Source organism: Grus americana, chromosome 1, assembly GCF_028858705.1.
Source record: "Grus americana isolate bGruAme1 chromosome 1, bGruAme1.mat, whole genome shotgun sequence".
In the NCBI taxonomy this organism is placed as follows: Eukaryota; Metazoa; Chordata; class Aves; order Gruiformes; family Gruidae; genus Grus; species Grus americana.
In genome coordinates this window covers 35659297-35670717 of record NC_072852.1, presented here as the reverse complement: position 1 = coordinate 35670717, position 11421 = coordinate 35659297, and the positions used below count along the sequence as shown (strand labels likewise).

Here is an 11421-nt window from a genome sequence, read left to right as displayed (position 1 = left end):
GATGGTGTTTTAGATGGTGATCTATCAACAATGCTAAAGAAAAGAAGCAGCAGCTTGTATGCTTGCATATTCTATTCTTTATTGCTGTATTTTCTATTTCTAAATAGACTTGACAAAGCTTATCCCAGATAACAGGCAACTGTATATATTCAAAAGATGTGTTGGTCAAAATGCAATATAAATGCAAACCACACAAACACACACACATTCGTTAAAGTAGAATTTTGTTTAATAAGGTATAACAAAGGGAAGGAATTATCTGCTAGAATATGTATGAGAATTATTATAAAAAACACAGCATCATGCATCGTACTGACTAAAATGGGGATTTGAAAAGCAGTAAAGGTTAAGGGAATATTAACACACAAGATTATGCTGTTCCAAGGCATCTCTGGTCCTCAGGGGGTTTTAGAAAACCCGGAAGGTCTATCTAGATTACATCAAAGATGGGAAGTTTAGAATTCAGTGTGTAATTTTCTCCATAGGTATGTAGGGTATTATATCCATTTTTTTCTGTTCGGATATTCAGCCACGTGACTGTGTCAGTCACTGATGGAATTACCCCAAGAAAATAAGATTATGAAATATCCATTTGAAATTCTGCGAAACTACTGAAAGCACAGGTTTGGGGAATCTTGGCCAAGATGTTACTTCCTCCAAGACAACTAGGATGACCTTCCAAGGGATCTGCATTGCTGTTTAGCTCCAGAAGCAATGATACCTGTACGTACGTACTATACTACACCTGGGAATAAATGCAACCCACCAATAGTCCAACATGAACAGAACAATTCAGACAACTCAGGCTTGATCAGATCTCTTGGGCACTGTTTGGACATGCTGCTTTGTCCTTTGTGGGGACAGCACTTACATTTGAATCTTTTTGAAGCGTTTGCTGCTGTTCAGGAAATGGTGACGCACTGCTGGCTCTGCTCAGGGGACAGGGGAAGCAGCTGTCTTTGCTATCACCTTCTTCATGCAGCTTTTTCTGGAGTGACACCTTTGGAGCAGGCTTATTGGACTGGAGAATAATTACATGACTGAATACTTCTCAGGAGGACATAACAGAATGACAGTCAGATCCAAAGGATGTAGGCATGTAAAATAAAATAGGTGGATCACAGGAGCCCAAAGCTGCAGTCAAAAAAGGGTCCCTCAGAGGCTGCCTAATTCTGGAGGTACTTGGGAGGACCGTCCCCTTCCATCCTTAGAGTCTGTCAGGCACTTGAGATTTGTACGTGTCCTGACCTTCGCTTACCTGAGCAGTTCAGTGCCTCACTCCTGCTCAGGTCTCACCAGGGAGTCTGCTGCTCCACAGCAGCCAAATCTAGTAGTTACACATTGCCTGAAAAAGCTTCATACACTGACAGTCCTGACGTCACAGAACATATAGGGACACGGAACAGGAGAATGCAACACTCATCATGATGCCCAGTCCTCCACCACCAGAGACAACCAGAACATAAGCAGTGATTCAGCGCATAAAGGACTAAAGTCATAAGAGCTTTCCCATTACTAACAAATGTGCCACAAGTGGGGAAGAGATAGCATTTGAGGCCATGCCAATGAGCTTCATCCATATAACAAGAAGGACCATCACTTCACATGAAATTCTTGGGCTATTCAGATGGCTGCTCCTTCCAGTCCTGCCTTTCTCAGTGGCCACTCTGTCCCAGTGGTCACTATGGGCTCAGGAAGCCTAACTCCCTACCAACACCCCAGCGTGCAGGACAGCTCTTGCTGCACAGCTGTAATCGCCTGCTTCAGATCTCATTTCCGAGGACCAGACTCACCCAGCCTTGCCACAGTCACCGCTCAGCTCAGCGCTGGGCTTATCACACAGGACTCTCTGTTCAGAGCAGCAATAGCAGGCTGCAAATGTAAAGCTGTGCGCTAGTGCCTGAACAGGATGAAACAGTGTCCAGCTGCTCAATAGCTTAAATCCAAAGAATGCATCAACAGCTCTTTATTATGTGCATTTAATTAGGTCCTTACAGATTATATCACACTGTTTATCCTACTGTTTATGGTCTCCTGCAGGCACTTCTGCTCTGCTCACACCTCTAAGTATGCATGTGGACACCAGCCATTAGCATCACTGCTATGTTCCACTCATGCTACATATTGTTATATGTGAACATCTTCCTCCACTCAATGTCACGGGTGACTGGTGCAGACCTTAGCTAGCCATTTAATCTAATCGCTTCCCTCCCTGCACACTATCCAGCTCCTCATTCCTTCACTAGGGCAGCTACAGTAACTAGAATATCTCCTCTTCAAGCCTTCAGAGCATTGCTTCAGTCTCCATGGTACAAGGTAAGGAAAAAAAATACCAGTCATCCCTATCAAATTAATAATGAAAAATTTTCTTACTGATCCCAAATTTGGCGATTAGTTTAACCTTGAGCATGTGACCAAAACACATCAAGGTGTATTTAAAGGTTTAAGATCTCAAATCCATCAGCTCATCCTAACTCAACCTTACTATCACTGCAGCCTTCCCAGTACTGCAGGGGAGGGCAGCAAAGAACTGGAAACAGAAGTTATACATATTAGGGGGTGGAGAGGATGAAAGAGGGAGAATAGCCTTTTCCTTTACAAACTTTGTCAGTGACCAGGAGAAATCTCAAAATACAGGATTACTACAGCAGAATTGAAATGCAAATAAATGTGAAGACACAACAATCTAGTTTCAGTTAATCCTTTTCAGAATACTAAAGGACTTAAAATTTCTCATTCTGGGATCAAACTTTTCCCTACACTCAGTACAAATAATGCATATTCCTTGTCCTCTGTCTTATTTAGAATACCTCTACTCTTCAGATGCTTATGTGCCACCTTCTAATTTGTATAATTTTTTATAATTTTTTATTTAAATTAACCATGACCATTTTATAACTGTTCAACTTTGTACCATGACTTAAATTTCTTCTCCTAATATATTTATGGAGTCATCACTTCCACTCTCATCCAGCTTTTCTTGCTTTCTTTCCAAACCTTGTTGAGAAAGAGAGCTGAAGAATGCAAAATGCACAGTGCCAAGGAAAGCAAGAGCAGAACCACAAAATTTTGCCTCTGTGATAGGGACATTCTCTCGGGAGAAGGCAAGTGAGAACCTAAGCTGCAGGACCTGGGTGTCCAGGTCACCCAGGACTGCTTTTGCATTTTACAATGAACAGAGAATAAAAATAAAATGCCTGTAGATATGCAGCTGTTCTTCCAAGTGGTTAAACCTGAGTTCTGGGTTCAAACTGCAAGTTTGTATGGTGACTTTAGATGCTGTCTAAGCCCGTCCAGGTAGCAGGTGGCATTCTACTGCTATTTCCAGATAGTTTTAACTCAACAAGTAGCAGAGCAGACAGGGTTTCTTGCCTGACTGAATTCAATGCGAACAAAACATGATTAGCAGATTCCTGTGCTTAGGGCCCAGGTTCCAGGTACTTGACCTATCGTTGCACCTACAGCAATAAATTAAACCTGGAATGGTTTTCTGACACTTAAGGTAAGTGAACAGAACAATTCACATTGATATTTTCAAACTGTTTAAATCTCCAGAGTGCAGGTATGCAAACTATTTAGCTGATATGTTCCCAAGTCCATGCTGATTCTCTAACCATGTCTAGGACTTACACACAATGAGGCCAGACACTAGTAATATACCTCAGGTGTTGGTATCAGGGCCAAGGCTATTTAACCTCTTCATTAACAACCTGGAAGATAGGAGTAGCGTGACTTCTGCAAGTATATAGACAATACAACACTGGGGGGAGTGGCTGATAGACCAGAGGTTTGTGCTGCCCTTCAGAGGGACCTCGACATGGCAGAGAGAAGCCCCATCAAGTTCAAAGGGATATATATGCCAACTCCTGCACCTGGGGAGGAAAAACAACAGGTACCAGCACACAACATGGACTAATCAGGTAGCTGGAAAGAAGCTTGGCAGAAAAGGCCCTGGCAGTGCTGGTGGACACCAATTTGTATGCAAGCAACACAGTCTTGCACCAAACAAAGCCAACAGCCTCCTGAGCTGTGTTAGGAGGAGTTGCCAGCAGGCTGAGGGAGGTGATTTTCCACTCTGCTCAGCACTGGCGAGACATCTGGTGTGCTGGGTCCAGTTCTGGGCTTCCCAGTACAAAAGAGACATGGACATAGAGCGAGTCCAGCAAATTGCCTTGAAGACGATAAATGGATCGGAACATCTGACCTACAAAGACAGACCAAGAGCTAGGACTCTTCAGGCTAGAGAACAGAAAGTTCAGTGAGATCTTATCAATGTGCATAAATACCTGATGGGGCAAGAAGAGAAGACTGAGCCACAGTCTTCTCAGTGGTGCTTAAAGAAAGGACAAGAGGACATTGGCACAAAGGGAAATAAAGGAAACTCCATTTACACATAAGGAGGAAAAAAACCCCAAACAAACCAACCTGCAAGGGTGATCAAGCACTGGAACAGGTTATCCTGAGAGGCTGTAGTTTCCATCCTTGGAGATATTCAAAACCCAACTACACATGTGCCTCAGGAACATGCTTTAGTTGACCAGGCTCTGTGCAGTGTGGTTGAAACAGTAGTGTCTCCACAGGTCCCCGCTAACCTCAGCAATTCTGTTCTTGCAGTTGCAAACAGGAAAACTGACACCACTACCACTACTCAGATCTTGACATCCTATGAAGTTGAAAACCTGTCTCAAATGCTTTGCACTTGCTATGAAACAGTAACAATCAGGGCATCATTTCATCTTTTCTGGAACCAAATTTCACACTTGAGTCTGGATCCACCAACTGTTACGGCAGCTATGCCTACAAACCTTTGACTGGGGAGCCACATCTCCATTACATCACTGAACCATACCTGTGGTTGAATCGCACCTTTAATTTCAAGAAAGAGAGGAAAATGTGGTTCTCTTGCATCCATGACAATAATACCTTATATATAGAGATAATGGAGGAATGAGACAGCTTCTCTCAGGCTTAGGATGAAGCTAGCAGCTTCTTGCTTTCCTCTGATGAACTTAGCCACCTAACAAGTACAGGAAGAAGACCATAAGCTACACCAACATTTTGAGCAAAGCTCAACCTGGTGGACACTCTCACCAATGCTTACCTAGCTTGTGGGTTTGATATGGCAAGCAGAATTGTCAGTCGAACTGCTAAAAAGCCAAACGGTGTTACATACATGTAAGTTAACATTAGATGAGCTGGAATTCCACAAATTTCAGGAGGTCCTCAAAAACAAATGTGGCAGTTTATTCAATTTTGGGTTTAGCCATAGTTATTAAATCTAGACCCCAGAGCTGCAGGTCAGGTGCCCACCTTTTAAAACAGAGTGAGGAAAATCATCAAGTTTATGACTGCGTATCAAAGATGGTGGAAACATAAAGATTTTATGAAAAGATTTATTCAGTAACAATAAAACTTTCAGAAACCAGTTCCTAGTCAGACTGAGCAGAATTAAACGTGCACATCATTATTTGATGTACTAAATTATCTTCCTGGAACAAGAAGTGAGGAAATACGGCTTTTAGTCTTTTTCGTTTACTTTGTGTACTTCCATGGAAGTTGGCTCCTGGAAAAAGTTTACAAAATTCATTGATACATTTGATAGAATTGCCCTTTCCGCCAGCACTGTGTGCTTAGACTGTAACTCCAGATGTTACAGAACAATCAGATATTAAAATAATTTTTCACATTTTTTTCCGTTACAAATTAGCATTATAGCGATCTCTGTTCTGAAAGTCTCTATAAGCACGTTTTGCATCTGTTTTACTGTGTGGGATTCTTCCAAAAGGTTCCAGATCATTGAAGCAGGCATCAAAAACTTCATCCACAGCTTTTTCTGCCGTTTCTTTGCTAACTTTTCTAACAGCCAGAATGGAACGAATTGCTCTGTCTCGTACACAAGTCTAAAGTGGGAATTAGATAAAGAAAAATCTGTCATTAGTACAAATTTGTTTTTTCAGATTTTGTCAAGTATTAACTCCTACTACATAGGCAATAATTATGTATCACAGAAGACTCAAACAATGCCTGTAATAAGCATCAAAGTACTCTTCTTGTTCCATCCTGTGTTAACTATGTGTTTTAGTTCTCCATGTGCAAAAAACCTATCAGATAAGTAAAAGACATTCCTTAGAACAGTAATCAAAATACCATTTGGCTTTTGTTTTAGGTATCAAGAATTTGTACAACTTGACTTGGACACAAGAGAAAACATGTCAGAAAGAAACAGACATAAATACCAGTTAGTACTATTCCAATTGAAAAGCTATAAAACATAAAGGAATGACTCCTCTACTGGCCTTCATTTTGATACCTCTCCTTACGGCAACTTTTGCTTACACAGTTTGTCTACTAAAAGATAAAAAAAAAAAAAAAAAAAGATGTAAACATCCCCTGCTACAAGCTAACTGCCACTCTAACATGAACAACTACTTGGGACTCAACCCGTAGTTTTCATTACTATTAAAAAAAAAAAAGTAATTCCTGTAAGACTTAACATGAGGTTATTTAGAACCCCTGTCATTCTCCTTCCTCCCTGCACCCCCTGTTTTTTGTTTGGTTCTTACCAACCATCCATCGTCAGTGGTCATGCTCTATGATATGACTAAGTATTCAGGAATTTCACCCCAACAAAAATAACAAGGTAGAAAAAAAAATTTTCATGAATCATTAAAGAGTCAAGGTTAATTAAGAGAAAGTGACAAGTTCATGGCATCTACTTCTTTCTCTGATGTTTCCAGCTATGAAAATGTAGAAGGCTGAGATCAAGTAGGTAAAGATGGCTCACAACAAATCAGTAGACTTCAACATCTACAGTCTTTACCTGATGGTGTCCTTTCAATCCAAATTTAAACCTGGCTATTTCATTCATCAGTGTACAGTCTCCACTGAGATTAGCAGCTCGAATCTATTAAGAAAAAAAAGCCACATGATCAGAGAAACACAGGGAAAAACAAAGTAAAAAAAAGCTGTAACAATTTTTTTTTCTTCAGTATCTTTCTGGTGACTGCTGGTAGAGAATATTCCCAAGGCTACTTGTACTTATTAAGTACATATTACCCTTTATATCCACCCTCTCAGTCTCAATGAACTGCAAAGTATTACTATAGAACCTGTAAGTTTCTCCAGGGACCAAGTCTCACATAATCCCAAATCCCATGAATGAACGGAAGAGATCATATGTGCAATATATATATATGTATGAACTGCTAAAAGAACATGGAAAGTAATATTGTCCCCAAGCTATATCAGAAGCTGATACAAGAGTCAGGAGGAAAGGCAGATACCTTTCAAAGACTACAGCTGCAATACTCATAAGAACAGTAACCCACCTGCTTTAGGAAAAGCTACATTTAAATGTGTGTGTATGTTTTCGCTTGTTAACTGTCTTGTCCTCTGCGTATTTCTTTTGTCTGCCAATTGTTCCACACCCCCACCCCTCAGGTAGGCAATATGACTAAAACTGGATTTCCTATAATTAAGTACCAGAATGAGAATAAATGCATGGAAAATATGAAATGTAAGAATTAAAAAGCTGACAATAAAAACTGTAAACACCATATATTAAAATAAGTATCAAAAGACCCGAAGCAAACAAATAATCTCAACAAGAGCAAGAACAAGCACTATCTTATTTTATGTATGTTCTCTAATTTTATGCTTGACGCTTACATGCTTTATTCTGCACTGTGTAAATGCTTAGACAAAAAATAGATGATAGTGAATAATTCTGAATTATTGTATCGGGCAGTGGGGGGCCTGCTGGGATGGCTTCTGTGAGACGAGACAAGGGGCTGTCCCCATGCTGGACAGAGCCAATTTCGTCTGGCTCTGAAATGGACCCATTGCTGGTCAAAGCGGAATCCATCAGCAATACCTCTGTGATGACATATTTAAGAAAAGGTAAAAACCACTACATGGCAGCTGTGAGACAGAAGAGTGAGAAAAATGTGAGAGAAACAGCCCCACAGACACCAAGATCAGTGAAAAAGCGGGAGGAGGTGCTCCAGGCACCGGAGCAGAGTTTCCCCTGGAGCCTGTGGAAAAGACAATGGTGAGGCAGGCTGTCCCCTGCAGCCCATGGAGGTTGATGGTGGAGCAGATATCCACCTACAGCCCGTGGAGAACCCCACACCAGTGCAGAGGGACATGCCCTGAAAGAAGCTGCAGCCCATGGACAGCCCACACAGAAGCAGGTTTCCTGGTAAGCCCACGGAGGACTGACGCTGGAGCAGTCTGTTCCGGATTGTACGCTGTGGAAAGGACCCAAGCTGGAGCAGGTCTTGAAGAACAGCAGGCCATGGGAAAAACCCACGTTGGAGCAGTTAATGAAGGACTGTATCCCATGGGAGGGACCTCACACTGGAACAGGGGAAGAACACGAGGAGGGAGGAGGAAGGAGGAGCAAAGACAAAGCGTTATGGACTGACCACAGCTCCCGTTCCCCCATGCCACTTTGGGTGGAAGGAGATAGCAGAGTCAGGAAAAAAGGAGTGAAATTGAGCCTGGGAAGACGGGGAGGTTGGGGAAAGGTATTTTTAGTTTTATTTCTCACTATCCTACTCTGTCGTTAATTGGCAATAAATTAAATTAATCTGCCCCAAGCTGAGTGTATTTTGCCCATGATGGTAACTAGTGAGTGACCTCCATGTCTTTATCTTGATTCATGAGCTTTTTAATCTTATTTTTCTCCCCTGTCCTACTGAGGAGGGGGAGTCAGAGAATGACTTGGTGGGTGCCTGGCAGCCAGCCAAGGTCAATCCCCCACCAGCTATACAGAATGGCTTGATTGATACCACATAAAGTTACTTCATTAAGTTTTAGCTATAAAAAGATAACGAAAATATGTGACTATGACTCTCTTCCACAGCAAATATGAATTTAATTAATGAATTAAGATTAATTTTTATGAAATCTGATTTGTTCTGTACCAAACTCATAATTTTGCTTCTCTCACATACTGTTTATAGGTGAAACCTGTGCACATCTTAAGTCTGGAATCAAATATTTTCTCATTAAAAAAAACCCACAACCAACCAACCAAAAATCCAAAACAAAGCCACTGTAACGTTATATCATTTTATATATTTTTTTAAAGTTAAAAAGCCACCTAATTCACACAGTCACAAGAATGTACTTTCATAGTATTAATCACAAGGGTAAGTTTTTCTGTGGGAAAATGATATGGATTACATCAGAAATCAACTAAAAGCCTGTGAATACACAAAAGTCGTGTACACAAGAGGAATCCTTACGAGCCTGTGCTCAGTTTAATTTCACCTTATAATGCATCAATTTTTAAGGCCTTTCAAGCAGCAAATTCCTACATCCTCTGAAACTGACACAAAGTCATAACTAAAGTGTACTATTAGCAACACCACAATTAATAAAAAAGTGTATGTCATAGGAAAAGACAAGTTTGTTGCTAACAAAAAAATCTAAACAAAAATAAGGTTACCATACTACTGTGGTAACTCCTCAACATACCAAGATTTGCAGGGGAGAAAAAGAACCCTATAAACATTTGATTAATGTTTGAATGTGTTTTCATCTCTAACTACTCTCATTTGTAATAACCACTTCTTGTTATGGTTACACTCACAGTGATCACATTCTATTTAATATGACATTGACTTAATATTTGTGAAAACTAAATATTTGTTTTCTGCATGAAACTATTTAGGTTGACCTGACAGAAAGGACAAAATGTATTAATGGGATTAAACCAAATGAGGTCTGCATAACACCATGCCTAATAACCAGCAGTAATTAACATAACAACAACATTAGAAGCATTTTAACTCACCTCTGAACATGCTAAGTGTTTGACATTTTTAAACCAGTCAACATGTGCACGGCAGTGATCAAAAGCATGAATCAATTCATGTGTGACCACCCGGTTCATATGGGATTGCTGGCGAATGTTGTTCTGACACAGAACAATCTGTAGAAGAAAAGATACAGGTAGTCTTATCACCAAGTTTCAACATCTCCCTTGTTTCTCAGAGACCCAGCACACATCACCTACAGCACTTAGACTCTTTAGATCATTGTTTTTCAACATTAATAGCCTCATCATTCTGCAGTGTACTAGTTCCAATACCATGGAACATCCTTTGTTTATCTTATTTTCATGATTAAGTCAGATATCAGCATTAGCAAATTTAATCCTAGTAACAAAATGCTGAAGAAAAACACGGTCATTTGAAGGATAATGTCCAATGCCTACCTGAGATGTGGCAGAATCAAAACCTCCACTGACACAGCCATCACAGTTTTCACAAGAAAAGTGCCGGTCATTGAAGACAGTGCTGAAAGGCCCAAACAAACCAAGTTATAAGGAAGAATCTGAAAAAGACCAGTTACTCTGTATAACAGTGATGTTACTACACAGAACAAGATGAATTAGTTTACATACCAACCAGATTGCTTCATAGCCTCAAGAAGAAGTTGAGCATATGGATCTAGAAAAACATTGCTGCAATCAATTTCTCTACACAAAAGTTTTGAAAGCCATCTATAACCAAAATATGAAGACAGTCAAGAAAAACAGAAGAAAGAAAAAAGAAGAGTACTACACATGCAAATTCATACTTTAAAGTATTTAACCCTAATGCAACTAGCATCTGTTACAGCTCAGGCTACATAGTGATATAGAATCATGATAAACACAAAGCTATTCAGTAATCAAGTCACTTCTGACATTATTTTATTAGTAATAGACATAAACAGAGTAACCTATAGTGACCATTGTTTTCAGTAACATTAACAGTCAATATCACATAGCGAAAAGGGTACAAATGAACGAGAAATCGACAAATCCTCCAAATTTTCAAGAGAAAGAAGTAGGGAAGGACCTTCTGATAGGGAAAAAAAGCACACAGCCACTTTTGAGATTGTATCTTCTTTATCTTAACCAAAATCAGCGTGTTCACCAAGCAGCAGCCCCATCCCGCCAGCTGCTTGGGCCCCGTCCAGCCGCCCCGGGGTGGGCAGCGGCAGCGGAAGGAGAGCAGCTCCCGCCCCGAGACCCTGCGGCCCAAGGTCACCACCGCAAGCCGCGGCAGGCCGTACCAGCGGGGGACGGGGACGTCCCCGGTTCCACCTGGGGCGCCCTCCGCTGCGCCAGGGCCAGGCCCAGGCCCGGGCCCCCCCGGGGACGGGGAAGCGCTTACTCGTCTCCAGGGTCATCCTCAGCATCAGCTGGCACCTGTTGTGGAAGGTAAAGAAGCTGCGGACCAGGAAGCTCTGCGGCTTCTTGTTCCGGTCCGGGAAGAGCCGGTAGCCGAAGTCATCCTCCTCCTCCCCACCCTTCTCCTCAGCCGCCGGCGGCGAGGCAGCCTCTCCTTGCTCCATGGCCGACCCCTACCCCTCCCCGCGCCTGCCGGCCACCGTCCCCGGCGGCGGGGCAAAGGGCAAGAGGCA

The 11421-nt window shown here is 41.6% G+C and overlaps 1 protein-coding gene across 2 annotated transcripts; it reads right to left on the bottom strand.

Moving 5' to 3' along the window:
* Positions 1 to 3316: 3316 nt before the first annotated feature.
* On the bottom strand, positions 3317 to 11391 carry ATP23 (ATP23 metallopeptidase and ATP synthase assembly factor homolog). Of its 2 annotated transcripts, none has more exons than XM_054845250.1 (6): positions 11172 to 11302; positions 10415 to 10513; positions 10226 to 10307; positions 9803 to 9940; positions 6821 to 6904; positions 3317 to 5900 (listed from the first exon to the last, which is right to left on the bottom strand). In XM_054845250.1, the coding sequence occupies exons 2-6, from the start codon at positions 10429 to 10431 to the stop codon at positions 5697 to 5699; spliced, it is 525 nt and encodes a 174-aa protein (XP_054701225.1). In that variant the 5' UTR covers positions 10432 to 10513; positions 11172 to 11302; the 3' UTR covers positions 3317 to 5696. The 2 variants fall into 2 exon arrangements, with proteins under 2 accessions (XP_054701225.1, XP_054701213.1); XM_054845238.1 differs by having other exon boundaries at positions 3321 to 5900; positions 10415 to 10460; positions 11172 to 11391.
* Positions 11392 to 11421: the final 30 nt, after the last annotated feature.